The sequence below is a fragment of the Macaca thibetana genome, chromosome 1, assembly GCF_024542745.1.
Source record: "Macaca thibetana thibetana isolate TM-01 chromosome 1, ASM2454274v1, whole genome shotgun sequence".
Taxonomy (NCBI): domain Eukaryota; kingdom Metazoa; phylum Chordata; class Mammalia; order Primates; family Cercopithecidae; genus Macaca; species Macaca thibetana.
Window position 1 is genome coordinate 73,912,824 of NC_065578.1, and position 23,638 is coordinate 73,936,461.

At 35.5% G+C, this 23,638-nt stretch overlaps 1 protein-coding gene and 1 long non-coding RNA gene across 2 annotated transcripts in view; one reads left to right on the forward strand and one right to left on the reverse strand.

The window, feature by feature from the left end:
- ERICH3 (glutamate rich 3) overlaps window positions 1-23,638 on the reverse strand; it is a 113,081-nt gene that overhangs the window by 64,257 nt on the left and 25,186 nt on the right. The window contains exons 3-7 of the mRNA XM_050767416.1: window positions 21,826-21,951; window positions 18,174-18,245; window positions 16,471-16,599; window positions 11,428-11,586; window positions 6,529-6,744 (exon numbers count right to left, since the gene is read on the reverse strand). Of these exons, the coding sequence (XP_050623373.1) occupies window positions 6,529-6,744; window positions 11,428-11,586; window positions 16,471-16,599; window positions 18,174-18,245; window positions 21,826-21,951 (702 nt within the window). The remainder of the gene's footprint in view (window positions 1-6,528; window positions 6,745-11,427; window positions 11,587-16,470; window positions 16,600-18,173; window positions 18,246-21,825; window positions 21,952-23,638) is intronic.
- The window catches only part of LOC126941172 (uncharacterized), a 40,250-nt gene continuing 26,641 nt past the window's right edge, over window positions 10,030-23,638 (forward strand). The window contains exons 1-3 of the long non-coding RNA XR_007721138.1: window positions 10,030-10,390; window positions 12,231-12,403; window positions 19,602-19,751. This is a non-coding gene — a long non-coding RNA (uncharacterized LOC126941172). The remainder of the gene's footprint in view (window positions 10,391-12,230; window positions 12,404-19,601; window positions 19,752-23,638) is intronic.

Sequence of the window (23,638 nt, forward strand, 5' to 3'; positions counted from 1 at the left end):
CAGCAGAGGAGCATGTTGAGAGTTTTTCCATAAAGTTTAATTTAGCACCATTATGTAGAATCTAATAAAAACGAGATGAATTTTGCTCATTCTTTTTTTCCCTTCCTGCCTTTCAATCTCAGTTCCCTGGTTCTATCTGTTAACTTCCTACTGATCATTCAAAGCCCATTTCAAATGCCACCTTCTCTATGAGGCATTCTCTAATCTCCTCAGTCAGAACTAATATTTCTTTCCTCTGTGTTTCTACTGTGTTTTATTTATATCATAATTATAGTACTCAACACAATATATCATGGTTTATATATCTGTCTCTCTTGCTAGACTGCAATCTTTATGAGAGAAAGAGTTTAGTCTTACTCATCTTGGTAACCTCAGGACCTAGTATATCACTTGCCTAGTATATCAATAAAAACTGGACTGAGCTATGTTCTCATTTAGAGGCAGGACAAGTATATAGATGACTGCAATAGTTCCATAGTTCCATTAAGAGGTTAGTTAGCAAGCCCCTGAACTAGAGATGTAGCAGTAAGTATGAAAAAGGATTGTCAGAGACATGAGCCACTGTTCAGGTGGCATCTAGAGTTGTGCCATCCAGGACAGCAGTCATTTCCCCCATTTGGATGCTGGGCATTTGAAAGGTAGCTCATTTGCTGTAAGTATAAAATATTCATTGAATATCAAACACATAGTATAAGAAAACATACCATACTTAATTAAAATTTTTCATATTGATTACACGTGGAAATGATATTTTAGATATACTTGATTAAATAAAATAATTAAAATCTTAAAATTTATTTCTTGTTTCTCTTTATCTTTTTAAATTGACTATTAGAAAATTTTAGAATTGCATACGTGGCTTGCCTTCTATTTCTATTGGACATCTCTGATCTAGAGAACTTAGCAACTAGCTGGATGTGCAATGCACAAGGAAGAAGAAATTACAGATTTTGAGGCCAAATTACAGGACAAAAGTTTGTGCTTTAAGAGAAATAAGGCGACTGAATGGAGAAACTGACTTAAGTTGTAACCATGTTGAATTTGAGGAGCAGTAGGACCTATCAATTTGGAATCTGTAATTGCACAGGGCTCATTTGGAACCTAGGAGGTAGATAGGGGGCTTTCATGGAAAAGTCCCAAACTAGTATCATAACCTTTTTGCCCTCTCTTTCAAAAAATGTACAAAAAATAAAAGCAAACTTTGTTATTGGTTTTTAAAATAGATAAACATAACCATTAAGTAGGCTCTTATTTGGAAGCCTGTACTTTCACTTTTATAAAAGTGAGCTATATATGAAGCTATATATGAAAGCTATATATGAAACTATCCACATTTTAGCAGGCTTCTGTGTAGAGTAGGTGACTGGTAAGGTTAGACTACCTCGATCTGAATGGGAACACAAAAGTCTGGAGGTAGTGACATAAACCTTAGTGCAAAATGTAACTAGTCTCATGGATTCTGTAAATGTAGTACAAAGCTCTGAAGGTGCTAGAACAAAACAGGACAAAGCAACAGAGTGCAGAGACAACTTGCTAGACTGTGAGTCTTAACACACCTTGTCATTTGGCTCTACTGATCATCCCCAGAGACATGAATTACAGAAGCCAGAAACCATGTTGTTCTACACATTCATAGAGAAGCAGGTGGTGGCTACCAGCAAGCCACATTTCATCGCTTTTTACTCTTTCTTTCCTTTTTTTAAGAGCCTTTAAAAGATTCTTTGGTGGATGGTAGCCATAAAATGAAAGATGAATTTATGTGTAAATTAGTCACAACAGCCATCTCCCCCTTAAATGAATCTTTTCTATATCTAAATAAACTAAACTCAAGTATTAATGTAAAAGTGTGTGACTCTCCCCAGTGAGTCAATTTTACTCTATGCCTAAGAATCAGGGCTAGAGTCAACTCCAACAGACATCTAGCATGAAATCATCTGTGAAGATGACTACATCTTGAATAGAAAAACAAGTGTAAAGGCTGAAGCCTATAGGGATGGGTAGATTTATGGGTGAAGATGAAAAGGAATCACAAAGGAGTAGGACAAGACGTAAAAGGAGACAGCGAGGAAGCATGAAAACAAAATGCCGTGGAAGGCAAGAGAGGAGAGGTTTTAGGAAGAGGCAATTAATAGCATAAAATTCTACAAAGAAATGTCATGGTAAATTAAAAAAAAAAAAAAACTAAGATGGTAGAAATAAGGCTAAATATATCACTAAAGAAAATAAATATACTTGGACTAAACTCATGTATTAATAGAACAGAGATTCTCAGATTGAATCAAACACAATCCACCCCTATGCTACATAAACGTATTTAAAGCCTAAAGTTTAAAACTAAAGACACCAAAAGACTAAGAGTGAAAGGAATATATACACACATATGCATATACACACACATACATATGTGCATATACACAGTTGACCCTTGAATAACACAGATTTGAACCATGTGGGTCCACATATATGCAGATTTTTTTCAATAAACATATTGGAAAATTATTTGGAGATTTACAACAATTTGAAAGACTTGAAGACAAACTGTATAGCAAGAAATATTTTGAAAAATAAGACAAAGGTATGTTACGAATGCATAAAATATATGTAGATGCTAGTCTGTTTTATCATTTACTACCATAAAATACACACAAATCTATTATAAAAAGTTAAGATTTATCAAAACTTACACATACACTTAACAGACCATGCATGGTGCCATTTACAATTAAGATAAATGTAAACAAATATAAAGACACAGTATTAAATCATAACTGCATAAAATTAACTTCAGTACATACTGTACTGCTGTAATAATTTCATAGGCACCTTCTGTTGCTATTGTAGTGAGCTCAAGTGTTGCAAGTATCCACTTAAAATGCCATGTGACACTAGTCATGTCCACATGAGCAATTAATCTCTTTACTAAATCATCCATCAGAGTAAAAAGTAGTCTCTCAAAGTTCTTACATATTTTTCATTGTGTTTAGCATAATACTGTAAACACTGAATAACATCATGGGACTCAACAAAGTTTTACTGGTGAAGCTAGAAGCATTCCAAGAAGCAAAGTCATGACATTACAAGAAAAGATTGAATTGAATTCTCTAGCTGAGATTGCTGATAGGTGATGATTCATTTTATAAAAGAAGACATAACTTATGGTATTGATAAATACAGTACAGTACTATAAAGGTAATCTCTCTTATTTATAGTTTTCCTAATAACATTTTCTTTTCCCTAACTTAACTTTGTAAGAATACCATATATAATACAAATAGCGTACAAAATATGTGTTAATTGAATATTTATGTTATTGGTAAGGCTTCCAGTCAACAGTAGGTTATAAGTAGTTAAGTTTTGGGGGAGTCAACGTTTATACACAAATTTTCAACTGTGCAGAGTAATGACATCCCTAACCCCCATGTTATTCAAATGTCAACTCTCCATATACAGTACACACACACACACACTCACACATACACAGACACACACACTAATCTAAAGAAAATAAGAAGTATTATTAGACAAAATAGATTTTAAGACAAAAAGTAATATGACAAAAAGGATCTCCTCACCGGTAAGATTAAAATAATCGTAAGTCTGAGAGCATATAAGAAGATTTTCTAAACATATACAAAACAGAACTTGGCATAATTACAAAGACAAATTGACAAATCCATAATTATAGAGAATGAATTTTCATTATAACTCAAGAACTAAGAGATGAAACACATAAAACGTCTACAAATATAAAAATATGAGTAACATACTTAACATTTATCTATTGGACATTTATAGAACCCTAATTCCAACATTTAAAGAATATGATTCTTTCCCAAAACTGAACATATATTAGCTCACAAAGCAAGTCTCTACAAATACCAAGGAGTTAAAATCATACAAATCAAGAATAAGATGCATTTTAAACGTAGCATTCAGTGAACACAAAAGGAGTTCTTAGAACTGAAACATGGCAGGAGAAAAAACTCAGTAGAATGTGTGGAAGATAAAATTGAAAAAACCTCTCAGCAAGTAGAACAAAAAGACAAAGAGGTAGAAAGTAGGAGAGAAAAGCTAAGAATCTTAGAGCATCAGTCTAGTAGTTCTAACATTCCCAAAATAGAGATTCCAAAAAGAGAGAAAAATGGTTTTCTTTCTTGGGGGGAGAAAAAAAAGAGTAAGTCAGACTGAAGCCCTGTGACTCAGGAGACAGACATGATAAGGTCTGTCAAAGCCAGCATGCCTGCTGACACCATGCTGTGCTTCTAACCTGAATGCAGAATCCCAGGGGAACCTGGCTCAGCTGCTTATTTGTGCTTCACTTGTCATGACCCTGGGATGAAGAAGCTGCTGCTCCCTCCTCCATGCCCAGCTACAGAAGCCCATTCCCCTGGTCATTTTCCTGCTGGACATCCAGTGTCTGACTCACACTAGGACCTCACCAGAAACCTTGACACATTCGTGACCTGACCACTCTGACTTCCCCAGAAGGGGCTTTTAAAATTGTTTAAAAACCAAACCCAGACTGTGACCCAAAGATTCTATTCAGCTTATTTTCTTCTAGAAATCGTGTCCTTTCATTACAATGCTAGGTTTGAGCTTATTTCTGAAGTTTTGTGCATATAAGCGATAGAACTCTAAAGAAAAGCAGGGACATAGTTCACAGAGAAGTCAGTGTGGCGGTTGCTCTGGAAAAAAGAATGATGGGGCAGGAAAAAGGGGGCTCCCGCATAATATGATAGTAGAGTCCATTGTGAAGATGTAGTAAGTGCATGGTGCTTGCTTGGTTATTGTTGTTGAACTTGTATATATAGATAAGACTTTATATATTCTTGTGGCTTGTGAGACATTTAAACTTGTTTTTTTAAAGAGCATGAACAGGTAGAATGTACCCCAGTGTTACATTTTAACATCAGAAAATCAAATCCTGCCACCCAAGTGTTTGAGAATGAGGAGTAAGTCACTGTTTTTGCTAAGTGTGAGCCACACCTTTGGAGAGTATGTTCATTGGCCAGGTGGAAACCAATGCCAGCATGCAGAGTGAAAAATTAAGTGAGTGGATGTGGTAGATTCTATTATTGTAAATATTTACCGCCCTTTTCTGTTGGAGACTGATACTTCCTACTCCATTGAGGTCAGTCTTGCTCAAGGGCTTGCCAAATGGCATTCCAGTGTAAGTGACATGTGCCACTCCTAAGTGGAACCTTAAAAGCATTCTGTGGTTCTGTTGCCCATGAGGCCAACATACTCCAGACTCTTTCATTCTGAGCTGTTCCTTCAGTCTGGGTCCCAGAATTACAGCTGACCAACAGTAGATAAGATTGTGAGCAAGTAGATAAGACCAACAGTAGATAAGATTGTGAGCAAGAATATTGTTGTAAGTTGAGTTGCCTCAGGTTGTTAGACTAAGCTCCAGTAAACGGCTCTATAGAGAACTTACTAATGAAGAACAGGATAAAACAGAAGTCTAAGGTTACATCATGTGAGGAAAGAATTTGCTCCTTTATCTAAGGCCTGGATATGTTGAGAGACAGAGATGAATATTAGAGGAAGGTGGCAAATCCAAATTAGAGAGAATGACAGATAATACGAAGTACCACCAACAGTGAAAGAGTATCTGATCAAAGACACAGGGCAAGGGTGGGCCTTGGGGGTGAGAGAGAAAACAATCTGTCAAAGACAGCAACAAAGGGAGAGAATTGGTAAAAGTAGAGTTGAAAGAAGGAAATTCAAGCAAGTAGGAAGAAGATGGTCCCCTTCTTTTGAGAAGGTTAGAGGTAAGGACAGCTGCTGGGAGTGAGATGTGGACATGGGGTGAATAAGGGTCCTGAAAGTGAGGTTGATTTTTAAGAATCTATGTGCATGCTGACACTTCACTTCTTGATGGTCAGCCAGTGAAATGTTAACCCAGCTCATTTGCCAATCACAAAACTTTCATTTAATTGCTATTGGTTGTATATTTAACGTAATAAAAATGAAGAGCTATTTTGCTTTCTTACTAGCTTGTATGTTTATAAAGTCCAACAGGCCTTAAAACTGTTTCTTCTACTAGTATTTTGAGGAAATGAGTACAACAAACTGTAATCTCTTCAAAGAACACTGAAATAATTTTTTCTAGGTATGATATAGTAATTTGCCATAAATTGTTAAAAATAAAGTATATTATGTTTTTTAGGTATATCAAGGTTTCTCAATTTTTACAAATTAGATGTTAAGATACTTCTAACAACACGTGATTGAATCGGTGCATTTAAGGAAATAAATTATTTGGAAATACGTATTGTTCAAATTAAATTTGACCACAAGAGTTGTTAAATCTTTTATTATTAATTTTGCTAAACTCATTATGCAACTGAACTACTCAAGTCTTTGGTTTCAGATTCATTCAAGCTTACTTATAAAATTGTATTTCTTTACACAGAATATTTTGCATGCAATTTCCTCCAAATTCTTTTACTGTAAACCTAGAAATCTAATAGTGCAATGTAATCTGTGATGAATTAATAAAAGAAAAATGTGTTCCATAATTACCCTGGTCAAAAGAGGTTCTAAGCCATTTGGAGCAGTGGTTGGACGAAATCTTCTCCTTCTCCATGTTTCAGATCTATTTTCTCTTGTGATTTTCCCATTTGGGGGTGGTGGAGGAGGAATAGGCATCATGTAACTGTTAATGTTTGGAAGTTGATATGAATTCATTCTCTGTGAATTGCCTATGGAGTTCCTGAACTTCATCACTGCCTTCTTGCCCTGTAATCATATTTCATCACATAAGAAGCAATGAAACAGAATCAGTGACTCAACGTAACCCAAATTTAAAGACAAGCCTAAATGATTGACGTTGCATGCAAACACAACTGATATCAATAGACAAACTCAAAACACTCCAGTCTGCTGAAAAATGACACTTTGTAGCATCTGCAGCAAATTAAATATTCATAAAATTCTAACCTTATGTGTTATATTTTTTAAATAACATAAAGTGATGACTTTTTATAGTACTTTTGGGGTTTTTCTTCAACAATCCATTAAACCCAACACAAGTAAACAATTTAAAATCAAGAAGTTTGAAGTGTTGTGCTTTAAAGCAGAGCTTTAGCCCACTTCGCAATAGGAAATTAGTACTTTTCTCATATTCTGATTTCAAGCATCTAGGTATTAGAATATGCAGGGTTTGCAAAGCTGTAAACAAACTGGCATGTACACTTTAGCATAAATAACTCATGTACTATTTAGAGTAAATTATTACCACATTTACAGAGGGAGCATTAAAATATTTATCAAAATTTTAAGGTACATACCTTTTGACCTAGAAATTCTAGTGGTAGGAATAAATCCTACACCGATAACCATACAAGTTTACTAATATAAATGTGTGTAAGGATACATATACACACATGCACACACACACACACATATATATATATAAGGAAGTTAGTCACACAAAATGTAACATCATATAAGTCCATCAATAGGAGGGTGTTTAAATCTTGCTTTGTTCATATGATAGATCTCACTAGGCTTAAACAAAAATAACATGAATCTATTTATCCTGAAATGAAAAGGTTCATATGGTATGACCATAAATTTCTTTTAAATAATTTATGTGTGAATTCTGATTAAAAACAGCAATGACTGAAAAAATTTGAATGTGGGGCTGCCTTTAGGGATATACCTTCATACTGTTTTAGAGTTTAATCAGCATGTATTATTTTAATCATTAAAAAATACCAAAGGTATAGTCAATAATTACATTTGTCAGGTATAAGTGAGTCACTGAATTTTCACAAATTGGTAATTTTTGTGTACCTGAGGTAGTTTTCCAAATTTTAAGGAATATTTAAGTGATTTATATATTTTGCAAAAATTTACTTATATTTCTAAAATACCAATTTATATTGTACTTATGTTTATTTTGAAATTTCTAATTAATTTTTGACCAACTTAGTTTGTATTTTAATATGCTTATTGGTGAAATATTATTTTGTAGAAAGAGAAGTCATTCTCTAAATATCTCTCATTGCTAAATGAGCAAAAGGAACTTATAAGCAAAGGGCATGGATAGCCCATATTTTGATTGAAAAAAGCATATGAACAGAAAGAGATTTAAGTAGATATTCACCAAGGAGTTCACAATTGTTAGAATGGTTGATATTGCATTGTGTCACGTTCTAACTTTGCTTTTCTTATATTTTCCATTTTTTCTGTAAGGGAGCACATTTATATTGTAATAAAAAAATAAAAATAAGTAAAAAAATAATAAGGACAAGAAAATCAATGAATCTAGAACTTTTTGAATTTAAGGATTTAAAACAAAATGATTTCTGTGTAGGTACCAATTGCATGCCTTGTTTGGAAAAGGTTTATCAGTTTTTCAAAAACATTAACATGTTGTTCTTTACCTTGCTTGTTTTAGTTCAACAGCATTGTGGACATCTTTTCATGCCAGTGCAATAATTCTGCTTTATACATTTTTTTTTTTTTTTTTTTTGAGACGGAGTCTCGCTCTGTCACCCAGGCTGGAGTACAGTGGCACGATCTCGGCTCACTGCAAGCTCCGCCTCCCGGGTTCAACCATTCTCCTGCCTCAGCCTCCCGAGCAACTGGGACTATAGGTGCCTGCCACCCCACCTGGCTAATTTTTTGTATTTTTAGTACAGACGGGGTTTCACCATGTTAGCCAGGATGGTCTCAATCTTCTGACCTTGTGATCCGCCCGCCTCAGCCTCTCAAAGTGTTGGGATTACAGGCGTGAGCCACCGCTCCCGGCCCCGGCTTTATACTTTTTAAATGTACTTTAATATAACACAACAAGGTAAAACAATACACTATTACTTACGTATCTTCCAGTTGTTCGCTATTGCAAATACAACAGTACAAAATATTCTTGAATCTGTTTCTTTACACATATGTGTGTATTCCTAGGATAAATTCCTACTTGTTAAAATGCTTGAGCATGTTCATTTAAGATGGTGATAGATATTTGCATATTGCCTTCACAAATACTTATACTAACTTCTACTTCTACCAATGATATATGAGAAACTCTCATTCTAAGGACATTCATTTTCAATCAAGTCATTATTTTTACTCATTTGCATCTCATCCAGTCTGTTTTTGACCAAATCACTTTTGCCTAAATTTAAGACTCTCACTGCTGCTACTTAGCAAAGTTCAACCTACTTCTATCTGTTGTACCTTCAAGTACTTTCAACATGTATATATTTTACTCTTTTAAAAAGCAGTAAGAGTTTTCTGAGTGCTCACTACATGCTCAGCGCTGTACAGAGTATTATTCTTCTTTAGGAGCTTCTTGTCCGATTTTATATTAAATCATTGTCATCATCAGTGCCATTGAAAAAAATTACAGATAAGACATAATCACAGTATACTTTGTCTGTGAACATTACACTGTAAGCTCCAATAAGTTACTTTTGGCTATCTTGATGCCTAAAGCAGTACCTAGGCCATCGTAAATGCTCAATAAATATTTACTAAATGAAAAGTGAGTTTAGCTAGTTGACATTATTGTGGAATTTATCTCAATCTTGTCAGCACATGAGAGCTACCATTAGCTGCCTGCTCTCAATAACATACCCCAAAAACTTGACACAGGAAAAGGCCCTGTAAAGATTCAATTAGTAAATCTATCCAGTGGCTCAGAACAGATTTGAAGAGTCACATTAAAGGAAAAAAAAATTGCTCCCCAGCCAGCAGAGCTTAAGTAATACCTGATTGATGGTGTTCACGTATCTAATGGGACAAAGTATTGATCAAAGTAGAATTAATAATTATGGAACTTAAAAACGAATATAATCACCTTGGCAAGCATGGAAAGTACCCATCCGAGTACTATCTAGGGGAGAGGAAATCCTACCCATTGGACTTTGAATATTTCTAGTCCTAATGTCAAAGTTACCGCTGGAGGATAAAGAGGGTTTTAGCCAAAGACTTTTGAGTTTTCTGGTACCTTTGGCTAGCCCATTCCCAAGATGAGACGGGTGTATCAGGCCATCTAGGCCTTATATGATTAACATTCTATTACACTGTATCCCCTCATTCTGATTCCATGCTCACTAGGCAACTTTCTCATTGTGATTTGGCTTCTCATATATGTCTGCCTACTAGGGGATAATGCACTTCTATAAGCTTTGACTATGACATCTCTTGGTGAATAAATAGCTCCTGAATACCATTGAGTTTCCTATTTTTGTTTATTATCTAGAGAAAAATGAGCTTGTTTTGAGTTCGTTTAGTTAGCCTGGACAGTCTCACAAGATGTGACTATTCCTGGACACTGGCTAACACAGGAACTCTCTGGGCCTTCAAAGTGGAGACCAGAGCCTAGAAAGTGTCAAACTAATTGACATATGACTCAACAAGTTCCTGCCCAACTGTAAGTAGTCTTCCCTAGATAAAAGCACCACCACTTTTGGATTAATTTCTCTTGGTTTCTAGAAAAATATTATTAAATTAACTGAAATAAGATTTATGAAAAGTGCTTCAGAAACTGAAAAGCACATTAAGTGGATTAATATATTATTATTTTTAGTGTTGTATTTATACTTTTACTGTGAAACACAATCATTTGTCTGAATTAATTTCTTAGTGTCAAGGTTATCTGTCAATTAAAAATAAAAATAACTTAATTTCATATATCTTATGTTTCTTAAGAAATGAAACATAATCATTCCTTTGAACATAGTGACAATTGTACTCATGTCGCAGGTTTTTTTCTTAAGCTGGCAAAATTTTCTTCATGTTAGAAAAATTAACAATACCTTCCAAATTAGTGAATGTACTAATTCTTCCTCCCTATTTAAGTAACTCATATTCCATGGTTACCATACCTCCTTCCTGTGCTCTATTAAATAAGGGAAAATTATCTGAGATATAACCTTAAGAGGGTAGCAGAATCAAGCTCCTATGTGTGATTAACTCAGCATTTTTTAAAGATGGACCTTCTTTTCTTTCTATATTCAACCTTCTAAAAGTCAAACTTGAAGCAATTTCATACATTGATGGGAAAGTAAGTCAGCATGCAAATGCAAACCTATTCTTGGAAAGTTTCATTTTCTAGGTTTCATGCATTTAAAATTTGGAGGAAGTCAACACTGGGCCTTTTCTGATAGAAGTCATATCTGGTTCGGAAAAGTTTTCCCCTTTGTTTTTCAATCAGCCTTGTAAACTAATGAGAAATCACCATACATTATTACCAATCTGTTCTTTACTTTTTTGCTCAATGACACAAATTATAGGCCTTCCCATTTGAGTAAGACATAATTAATCACAAGTATGTAGTAAGTGTTTTATACATATACAATATAATTTTCACTGTGTAGATTCTAATCTAATATAATACCTTGCACTGTAATTACCTATAATAATCTACTCAAAAATGAAAATATATTTGTTGACAAAAAGAACATTTACCCCAATGGGAAACAGAGCTTCATTTTCCAGCAATGAGGTTTTTGATCTGGACCTCGAAGTTACCTTTGGAACAGTTTCTACTGCAGGGTGACTGGGAAGAGGCTGTAATCGAATTGGAGGCTGCATATTTCCTGGAGCAGTATATGGTCGAGGGGCTGTCTAGACAATTAAGGGAAAAAATTCCATTTAAATTAGTATCTTGACATGTTTCCAGAACCAATTAATAACCCAATAAATTGCCTAGTGTAATTAATGGTGCCTTTTTACTGAACAGATTAAACTTTAATTATGTCCTTCCATTATACATACCCTTATGACCCAAAGTATTTGTTAAAACATATGGTGTTGAAGTCCTCTACATAACTATATGCCACAATTATAGAGTATTCTAGACAAAGGAGATGTCCTCCGTTACATTCCTGTATTTTTATTCATACTGCAAACTTGCTGACAATAACTAATTTATGCTCTTCATACAATGGCTTTGCTCAATTGAATGTTACGTTGAATAATGTTCCTATTTTAGGGGTCTAAAAGGATATTATTGGAATGGACTCATTTCTGTCTAAATGTCTTCTATATAAACTCTACTCTGAATCTTTTCAGCCTTATGACTGGTGCTGAAGTAAAAGCGACAGTATAATTCAAACAAAAGAGGAAAGGAAATGCATTACAATTTATTCAACGGCATCCTTGAAATACTAGGAAAACAAAAATAAAAAAAATGTAAGTGGCAACTTTGGAAAATGTATATAGAATTGGATATGTTTTCTATGCTACATATTTTCCATTTGTCTCTCTAGATCTACCGTTCACCTTCTCTGGCCTGACCTAGACTTTGGGGGTCACTCCTTTCGGGACTACACTCACTAACCTCAGGATTGCAGCTGGAGTCCACCAGTGAGAGGCACTAGCAGGAGATGAGATTAGGGTCTTTCTTCTCCTTGACTCACCCTGCAGGGTCATAATGGGCCAGGTAGGTCCCTCTACCAAAGTCCACAGCTCCTTCTGGGAAGCCCTCTCTCAGTTACAGGTACTAGCAGCTGGTTCTGGTATCCAATTCCTCTGTTCCCCCATTAGGCCTGGGTGCTGTGGCTTCTGACATGCTGACCCTAGCATGCTTAGCATCCGTAGTTGGATTTCCTTAGCCCTGCCTACTTCTTTGCAAATAGTTTATTAAACACTTTCTAATTACACTGTTTGTTTGAGCCATCTGTCTCCTGCTGAGCCACTGATTGATGGATTTTCTAATCAAGAATGTACTGCAGCAAATGCCAGAAGTGCTAGTATAATGCATTAGAAGTGCCTCTGGGGGCATTGAAAGAATATTGTTAGTTTAGTATAAAGACTAGCAATGTGGCTGGGTGCAGCGGCTCACACCTATAATCCCAACACTTTGGGAGGACAAGGTGGGTACAACACTTGAGCCCAGGAGTTGGAGATTGGCCTGGGCAACACAGTGAAACCTTGTCTCTACAAAAAATCCAAAAATTAGCTGGGTGTGGTGCTGTGCACCAGCTACTCGGAGTCTGAGGTGGGAAGTCACCTGAGCCCAGGCAGGTCGAGGCAGCAGTGAGCTGGGACTGTGCCACTACACTTCAGCCTGGGCCACAGAGTGGGATGCTGTCTTAGAAAAAAAAGAAAAAAAAAAGATTAGCAACGTGTCAAAAGTAGAATACATGACTTTTGACCCAGTTGTTCTAATGCAATAAAATAGTAGAAAGCCTATCAAGAACAGTACATACATATTTAGGTAGGAGGATGAGAAGGATGGTATATAAGTGACTAATGAAAAGCGTTTAATACATTGACTTTAAAGAATGGTGAACAACAAATATTCAGCTCTGGAAAAGTGTATGTAAATACTTTAAAAAATGATGATAAGGCAGCTCCTACTACCAAAAACCAGCCTTAGAAATTAGGCTTAAGAAGCATGCCATATGTTGCTAAATCTCTGATTTTGTTAAGTCAGCATTTATTGGATTTCCACCATAGAAACCGTGAGAACATAAAAAGTATTTTTTAACATCTAATGGCAACACAAAACAACTAGTGTCAAATGAACCACACAAATACTGCCAAACAGACAATAAAATACCTGAGACCATAACTTAGAAGTAAAAGTTCTTAGAACGTTTAGGGTAAGCCAAGGAGGCTAATACAACTTAAAGTTCCACAAAAGCAGTTGGATTTTATCCAAATGGTAAACAAGAGAAGAAAGTGGATAAGCAGAGAAGAAGGATAAATTTGAACATCCAACCAGGAAGAGAGCTGGTTGTGAGCAAGACCTGAAAAGAGTAGCAAAGATAATATTCCCCAATATCTGTTTTCTTTTTTTCACTGGGAACATGGTTACTATGAATAAAGATGATATTTCCCAGCATCCCTTGCTATTCTGTGTAGATGTATGCCTCAGTTTTGGCTAATAAGATGTGAGCAGAAGTGACACATGAGACTTTCAGGTCATGTGGTTAGAGAGAAGATATGTGCTCTCACTTTACCCTTCCCTCTGGCTGAAATATCCAAATGGTGATATGCCATCTTGGCTTTTATGGATAAAAGCGATACCCTAAGTCTGGCAGATCAGCAACACAAAAGGAGTCTGGACTTTAGATGACTTCATAGAGTTAAGATAGCATGCCAGCTGAGACTCATGTATATGCTGAGATGGGGAGGAGACCCTTTCGTTTATGCCAATGTTATTATATTTATGGTTTCCATACACAAACCTACATCACAACCAATATGAGAAGCCAAGTGAATTGACTAAAGCAGCATTTGGTTTAAAGAAACAAAAAAATAAGCCTATATGGTCCACAAGGTAAAAGGTCTTAAAACCCAAAAAGAGAAATTAGAATACAGGTTTCTGAACAAAGGAATCAGATCACCTAAAAGTATTCTTTTGAACTTTGTAAAACAAACATGCCTCAAGGATCTCTCCTGTCAAATAATCCAACTGAACACAAAAACTTGAAAAATCTATTGTAGAAATTTAAGAGAACAGTTTACTGCAAACTAGAACATGATCTATTGGCTGCTGTGCTCTAAATTTTACTTCCCTACATTTGCATATAGATATCATTCAGTTAGATGAATGTGGTAGTCAAATGTTTAACTGATTACATTTATCTCTAAAAACAAATCTGCACCATTAACTAACAGCTGTGAGCTACAAATTGTTGTAGTTCACATCAGAAGCCACCTTAAATTCGTTATATTTTAAATTGTGTGTAATATATTTTCTTGGAATAAATATGGCATTGTAGCTTAACATTCTGAAAACCATACCAGAATAGGAATTGAAATTAACTACCTGGTGATTACTCAGCTTAGCTGAGCATTTCTAATTCTTAGTAGATCGGTAGGGGTGAATGTTCCAAGCATATGCAGAATTAGCTGAAATGATTTTCCATAGTTTTAATGGGAATGGTACAGCTAAAAATCTGTATACTATTTTGAAAGTTTAGGTTACCAAGGGCACAAACATTGTGTTGGATGATTTTCTTATTGACTTAAAAAAGTTAAAAAAAGAAAAAAAATCAATGGCAATATCTCAAAAGGATTATTATCTTTATCTCAGGGACACTTGGAGATCATAAGTCAAATTTAAAGAATATGTATCAGATTGGAAAAAAAAGGGAGGGAGATTTGGATTTCTGTAAAATGGGAACTATTTAATTCCAAGATCACAATATGTATCACGGTGCAAAAGCACCATCAGGGCGGGCCACGTGAAGAATCCTGGCTTACCAGAGAGAAAGGTTTTTGAAGCTGGTGTCAGTGTTTCCTGTAATTTTAAAATTACTTTTTCACTCCTACCACATTAAGATCTGCTGGATGTATCATAAACTATTTATTGAGGGTGTTCAGCTGGAAAATTGAAAAGAAAGCCTTTCAAGGATTTTTCCTGTCTGAAACAGGTGGGAAGACAGGAAACAGCACGTGATTGTTTCTTTTGTTTCACTCAGGTTAAGCTTTTGAGAGTCTAGTGAATTTGCCATCCAATAAAAGAATTTGTATACATATATATTCAAATCAAACCTGGAAATAGGGTGACAACAAAGGAAAGACGGTTGCTTTTCATCATTTGAGCTGTTCATCAAGAAATGTCAAAACATATTTACCCTTTGAAAAATGTCAAAGCTTATCACTATATGTGATGAACCTACTTCAACAATCTGTGAAAGCATCGCAATTTCTCCATAAATATTTTGCAATTCAGAAAAAGTACATGCTAACAAGGAAATATATTAGGCTACACGAAGCAAGAATAAGATATAATCAAGCAATTCATTTACAGCTTAAACCACCAACCCCCAGCAAATGTTTTACAAATCTTTTCCTGTATCTATATTATTTCAAGGTACTTTACCTTCCCTCAGGCAAACACCACCTTTAGATTAGAAAAGAATCAAACTGGAATAAAATATCACTGTTTAGTTTCTTTGGACAGAATTTCTGTACATTTAATTATTTTTATCTTAGAGTATGTGTGCAGACTTTTAATAAAAGAAGCTCAAATGTTAGTATTTAGCCCAATATGCTATATGGAACCATTGAATATATACAGATAAGGTGGAAGTAGAGGGAACAGCAAGAACAAAATCCAGAGGTGAGAAAATATAGAATATGTATAGTGGTCCCATTTTGCTGCATTGAAGGATGCTGAAGAGTAATCATGCAGAAAAAAATTTGGAATAGCTAATTTGAGGTCATATGGTTTAAGGTCTTAAATGTCACCTGAGAGTCTGAGCTTTTCTCAGGCCAGGGAAAGTATTTGGGTATATAAGTAACATAAGTAATCAGGACTTCCAGAAAACTAATCTAGCATTCATGAGCAAAATTGATTTGGCAGTGGTGATATTTACTGGAAGTGAGACATTCAGAAGAGACACAGTTGAATAGATACAAGACTATATTTTCATTCAGTAGGACTGGCAGGGATTATGCAGACATGCTCCCAGAGAGTATCCTTTCTGAGAATAAGAAATAATAAATTAATTAGCTGGGATACTGCATGACAAAGTGTTTAATATTACTCACCAGTGCTAATGGACTGGAATGTCCTTCATCAATCAGAACACTATGGCCACGATTAGTCTTTGGGCCGGCTGGTGGGTGGGGAGATAGGATTGGCATGTTATTTTCAACAGACCTTCTTGTGTGCTCTCCCTAGAATAAGAAAGCAATTTAGCAAATAGATACACAGTTAGTAATCTAGGTTAGATTATGCATGACATGTACGAAATACTATATGACTAAAGAAATTCTTTCTCGTTTCTTCCAAGAGTTACTTTTGTTAAGGAGTTAGGTGTGGTGGTAAAAGGCAAGAAATTGAGTCGACTTTAGTTGTGCTCAAAGAAATAACTGCAAAAGCAGTGTATCCTCCATTTTAGTAATAATATTTGTTAATTTTAAGCAGATCACTACAAAAGGCATAATGAACTTTACTACTGTGATCAGTAGACTACCAGAAAATAGTACTTTTCTATCTTAGAAAATGAATAATTCCATTAGGCAAAAAGTGTCCCATGTTTTAAAAAATGAGAGCTAAAATATATCTTGTGCCAAATTCAGTAATAAAGTGAAAATTGTTCAAATAAAAATCATATGAAGAGGCACAAGGGTAGCAAATCTCTGACAATGCTACAATGTGCCCATGTACTTCCTTTAGCGGGTCTGGCTACCTGGACAAGGGTGAATAACACATAGCAACTTTTCCTGCTTCATGCAGTGTGAGTGACTCTTTTTTCCAGTAATCACATTTTCTCCATCAACATTTCAGCAGATAAATTATAGAATCTATGACTTAGTCCTTGATGTCGGGCAATATTGGCAAAGCTGGATTAACCACAAATCTCTACACACGAACTCTTTGATCTTGAAAAACTGACCCATCCTCTGTCATTTGAAAACATTTTTGTAACAAAATTATCTTCTCACCCTAATAAAATAGACCTGAGTCCATCAGGCAAGGGTGAAAAATTACTGTCTTTTATGACAAGTTATTCTACAGAAGCTTTACAAATATTCGTCAGTTCGTGAAACGTATCTGAGGCTGCATATTTGTAATACCACAGTACACAGAAAATTAAGAACAACATGTGATTACGAATGACTTCAGAAATTGAGTAAAACTGCCAACCTAAATGGAAATCTTGAATTTAACTGAATATCTCATCTCTTGATTCAAGTTTATATTTCCTGAGTTCACTGCAAAGAAGATATATTTAAAAATAGAAAACAAGGAATTTTAAAATGCCTTTTACAAAATCTACATTTTATCATGCTTTCTTTTGCTAATGAGGATCCTTTCCACCATATATTTCCAACGTCACATTCAAATGCAAATGTGTCATAGTATCATTCTTAAAAAGCCCTTTTTACCATCAGGTTGGAAACATTACCATCCATTTTTACCTTCTTAAGACACAAACAAAAATCCCTTGCCCTCTATCACAAGAATATATAAAAGCGAAATTTCAGGAATATTTTCAAGTTTGTCTTTGAAAGGTTTGTGCCTCATTACAATTTATTTTGTACAAACAGCTCCTATTTTTGTCACAATCTTCTGTAATAGTGATGGCTAAGGTTTAGGCTTGGTTGAACCATCATTGACTTCAACTATGTTTTACCCAAAAGTAAAGTGTCCCAGGGAACTGGAATCATAGTTTCACTGTATTTTTTTGTTTTTTTAAATCATAAAATAATACTATGAAGTAAAAGACAGTTATATAACTCCTTACCTTAAACATCTGGATTCGCTCCTTCCTAGCTAAGGTCTCCAATTTCTTTTTTATTTCAAGCTGATGGTAACGCTAAGCATACAGGAAGAATAAAGGAGAGAATCATATCGGTTATAGCAACGACCAGTTTAGAGAAAAATAATTCCAACAGCTAACTATATTCTCAATTACCCCTCTTGTCATTGAAATGGAGAAGAATCATCTGCATCAGTGCACAAGTGGGAATATAAATTGGTGCAACTATTTGGAAATTCAATTTTCAACATATATTAGGCAGTTAAAAGTGTTCATAACCTTTAACCCTTAAATTTCACTTCTGAACCTGTGGGAAATCTAAGTAATTTTTTAAAATGTCTTATGCACAAAGATGCTATCTGAAAAATTTTTTTTTCCTTTTTCTTTAAGGTAAAAGAAAATGCAGAAACAATATAAACTATAAAAAGAATGGTTATATTTCTGGCACATCCATATGATGGAATAAAATATAATTGATCATTTAAATAATGGTTCATACAGATCATTAAATAAGGTTCATACAGATTCTGTTTAAAAAGATGGACAATGCACCTAATGCAGGATAAAAGCAGGATACAGAATTTCACAGAAATACAATTTAATTTATCAAGCTCTTATTGTGTGTCTGTTCCTGTGCTAGGAAGATGCTTCACATACATTATTTCTTCTTGAACAACTCTAATTGCCAAGCCACCCTATTTTACAAACAAAGACACTGAGGCAGAGGATAATGAACTTGCCCCAGGTCATACACCCAGCCAGTGGAGGAGCTGTAATTTCAGCCTTGGCCTATCTGACACTAACTTCCTGTTTTTTGCTTGTTTTTTCACAAAACCTTGTTGTCCCTGTCACAACATAGTATGAGTTTACTAAGGTAAAAATATGAATAGAAAAGAGACTAGAAAGAAATGGATGTTAACAGCAGTTGTCTCTGAAGGAGGAATTGTATGTAATTATTTTCCTTTTTTATGCTTTTCCCCCCAAGTTTTTGTAATATATTATTCTATAATTTAAAAATAAGCCTCACGTAAAAATAATCCGTTTAAAAGGCAAATTGAAATTAATTAGACATATTTGAGAGTGTTTTATTCATTGGCCCTTTGAAAAAATGTTTCCCCTCTGTTCTTGGTTCCCTCCTACTGCCTTAGGAGCCCTGCAGACTCAATAATTTCCTATCATCAATCCTCTTCTTAACACTTCTCTTTCCTCTCTCTCTTCCTCTGATCTCCTACCCACTTATTATCAAACTGTTCAACTCACTATCAACCTTTTTCCACCTTCCATTTATCCCCAACTCACTGTAGTCATCCACATCGACTGACTTGCCACTTCCCTACTGCTGAAACTACTTTTGCCAAGTCCACCAATGTTTTTGTCTTCTGGGTCAAACCTAATTTCCCTTTGTTTCCCCAGTGCTCATCATTTTTAACCATTCTGCAGCTTGTGAAAATCTTCCCGCTTCCAGGACACCATTCTAACAGGCATGTTTGTGACCACTTGAAGGTTCCTTTTCAGCTCATGCTGTTGTTCTTGATCTCCTGCAGTGCACATACCTCCAACCAGGTGAGAAACTCTTTCTTCTGAGCTCTTTCTTCTCCCTCACTCCTTCGCATTCAGTCCGCTTAAATCTTTCTCCCACTTCAGCTTCTCTGTAGACAGCTGCATCTCCCAGCACTACCACTACTGCTATTAGCCTACACCCTTCGGCAATAGCTTCCTAATTGACCTCCCACCTCCAATCTTTTCCAGCTCATTAATCCATCTTCCACATTTTTAGCAACATAATCTTTCTAAAACAGCTCTGCTCATTTCTTTTACTCCCCTGCTGAAAAACATTTCATCGCCTCATCACCTACACCCCAAACTTACTTGAGAATTTAAGGCTCTCCAGAGACTGGGTACCAACTTGTGGGAGAGTGTCACTTCTTGCCACTCCTGCCAACTAACCCACTGTGCAGTCTGGCCTCAGTGAGGGTTCCTTTCCATCTACTATGTCCTTTCACACCTCTGTAACTTCTGAGGTCTAGAACACCTTTTCCACGTTTTCACAGGAACCCTCACTCAGTCTTCAAACAGCAAGGCCTCTGTTCAGCTTCCTCTGACTCCCACAGAGAAAAGTCATCCTTCTCTTCTTTTCTGAGCTCACTCTATTTGTTCCTCTCCTCTAGTACTTAGTCACATTCTACAGTATTTTTTTTAATCCTACCTTGCAGCTTCAACACAAAGCCTCATACTGGCACATGGTAGCCTGCAATTATGGCTTGTTGCATGAGTGAATGCATGAATGTGAATACGGCAGTATTAGCAAGGAGCATCAGCATAAACTAAATGTGAGACAAATGTGACAATTTAAAGATAGTTTGCTCTATTATATTTATATATGATTTATTCTGTTATGTAACAATTATATTATTTAATATATTACATATTAACATTTATCTAAAATATTCATTCAGAACTAGGAATCCACAAAGATTTAAATAATAGCATATTCTACAGTTATGATGTGTCAGAATGTGTTAAGTGAGATTTTGGAAAACTAGACTTCAAGGATTAAGGCTAACAGAGAACTCAGTGCCTGTGGGGTAAATTTGAAACAAGGTGTTAATTTTATGCTGTACTATTTATTGTTTTCACAGAAAAATTACAGCTAATACTTTCATAAGCAAGAATTTAGGGCCACAAACAACAATTCTATGTAATTCACGGTCATGATATGAAGCACAAAGTAAATTCCTAAATGAACAGATCATACACATCTTAAGTGAACACTTCATCTACCTAATGCAGCATAATAATAAATATTTTCAGGGGCACTAGACTTAATATTGGTTTACTGATGATTCTACAGTTGTTCATAAATGTTTACTGCACTCACAGGTCAATGGTTTTACGAGCCAAGCTTTCTGATTTACTGCTTGTATGGTCAAGCCAAGAAGCGACATGCTTTTTCACAGAGATTAAAATGGTGTTGATGCTTGAAGCTTCAAGTTCCATGGAGCAAGGCTGAAATAATTTATCAAATTAGCTAGATATCCCACTAAGATGCCCTGTCAGATTAAAAAAATATATTGTTGATGCTTGGTTTGTGCATCTATGTTGACCAGCGTGCCTACGGTAGAAGGGACAGCAGATGTTAAAATGCCTATTCCTTGAAATGTAACATACGGCTGAGCTTCAGAGCCTTAAAAGAATAACAGATCTGAAATAATTCATGGCAATGGAATTACTGATATTTAAACAGATGTCACTTTTTTCAGCAAATGGAAATTGAGGTACAGATGGTGAGGGCTGGTATGTTTTAGAGTAGCCATTGTGAATGAAAAAATCTACATTTGGAAAATTAAATATCACAAAATATATAATGATGTCCATATTTTTCTCCAACTGAAATGGAGAAAAGCTTACGCTAGACTTCTGGCTCCTGGATTCCCAGAGAGATATTGAGTATTTCTTTGTTTCATTTTCTTTTTTAATGAAATGCAGAAAGAATATCTCTTTTTCTAGGTACAAAAGCATTATTAATTACCATATTAGACAATATCAATTACAAAGAAAATAGTAAAGATTTATACCTCCATCTTCATTGATGTGGAAGTAGAAAAAAATAAAATAAAAAATAAGTATATATTTATACCTCCATATCAAGAACTTTATGAAAAATTGCCTGGGCTAAGCACTCCCGGATATATTTTTGATGATCCCGCTTCATAATATTTAGTTTATATTCTTTTTCAGAAAGTATTCTTCCACTTCTTGTGATCTGTCATGAATAAATAAAACATACATAGAAATATAAAATAGAAAATGTGATGTTAGTTTCCAAAAAAGAGAGGCTGGAGGGTGGAGAAGACAGACAAGCACACACACACACACACACACACACACACACACATACACACACACAGAGAGAGAGAGAGAGAGAGAGGCCTTGGGGAGGCGGGGAGGGAGGGAGAGAGAAAAGAAAGGAGAGGGGAGAAAGAGGGAGAGAAAGCAGCAGTAGCTTTTAAGCCTAAAAGAATATATCACTATGGTTGATAAACTTTCACTTTTAATGCATATTTCATGAGGCAAAAAGGAGAAAGGAAGTCTCATATACCCTTCATTGTGAAAACACACACAGGTGGTACACTTGACGTTTAAAACAAGATTTTCATCACAGTAACAATTTTCCCTTGATGGAACCCAGGTGTTCTTTTCATTTCTCTTTTGAACACTTTCCTGGAGGAACAGGGTGGGGTATTACCTTGAAACAATGACCAGGAGCAGTGATCATAGGACTGATGATCTCGCAGGAAATACTTTGATGGGAAACATGGTAGCTACAGAGGAGCTCATCAGTTTGTTTTAAAAATAATTGGTTTCATTACTTTGTTTTCCTACTGCTTTTTTTTCTTCCACTCTCCAGCCCAAAATGTAATTTAATTTGTGGTTTTGATTCAGAATTTTACACATTATGCGGTAGCATACATAGAAGATATTCAATATTGGTCTCAACTGGCATCATTGCAAGTCCCAGGAGTGACCATTTTTGTTGTGGATTTACTTATTTTCCTTTTCTTTAATTCTTTCTGTGGGCATATTTGTTGATGTGTTGTATTATTCTCTATCCCCTGTAAACAAAGAGCGTTACCCATATGGATTGTTCACCTTCTTCTTTTCCACTTATTTAAGCTCTCTCCCCTCTTTCATGCAAGACACATATTTTTCTTAATTCTGCTAACTATATTTTTTTACCACTACTGTTGCAACACACTGGAGTATTGAGATCAACCAGAGTTGTGCTACAAGTGATGGGTTACTGGTAATCTTTTTTTGCAAATACATTTTCCAATGGAAGAAAGAGATATACCTATAGAAAGTGTGCTTGGAATTACAGATAATCCACTTACAGTCTTTGTGCGACTATGTCTGAGCTCCCCAACTAGAGTGGAAGCTCCTATAGGGCAAAGGTGCTTAAACTTGACCCTGCATCAGAACCACCTGCAGAGCTTGTTGAAAAACTGATAGGCCCCTTACCAGAGCTTCTGATTCAATTAAGTCTGCGGCAGGGCTCTCATATTTGCATATTCTATCAGGATTCCGGGTGTCCCTGAACACTGCTAGCTGAGAGGCTATATTTGAACCTCTAGAGAAAGGGCTGCATCTTTCTTATTTGAATTGCCATGCATACAACCAGTGTTCAATAAGTGCTTGTTAATGATGCTGATAAGTAAATACAAAGTCCTTCTCATTTGTACGCAAAACTCACAGACTGTTATCCAAAGAAGTGATGTTAATAGTAACAATAATTACAACACCCATTTATTGCACATCTCTAACTGCCACAACAATTCTGAGCGCTGCGTGCCATCACTCTCATTTTACAACTGAGGAAGCTGGGGCTGAAAAAGTTAAGAAAGTGATTTACTCAAGATTCTATGGCTTATAAATGGCAAGCTCGGTTTCAG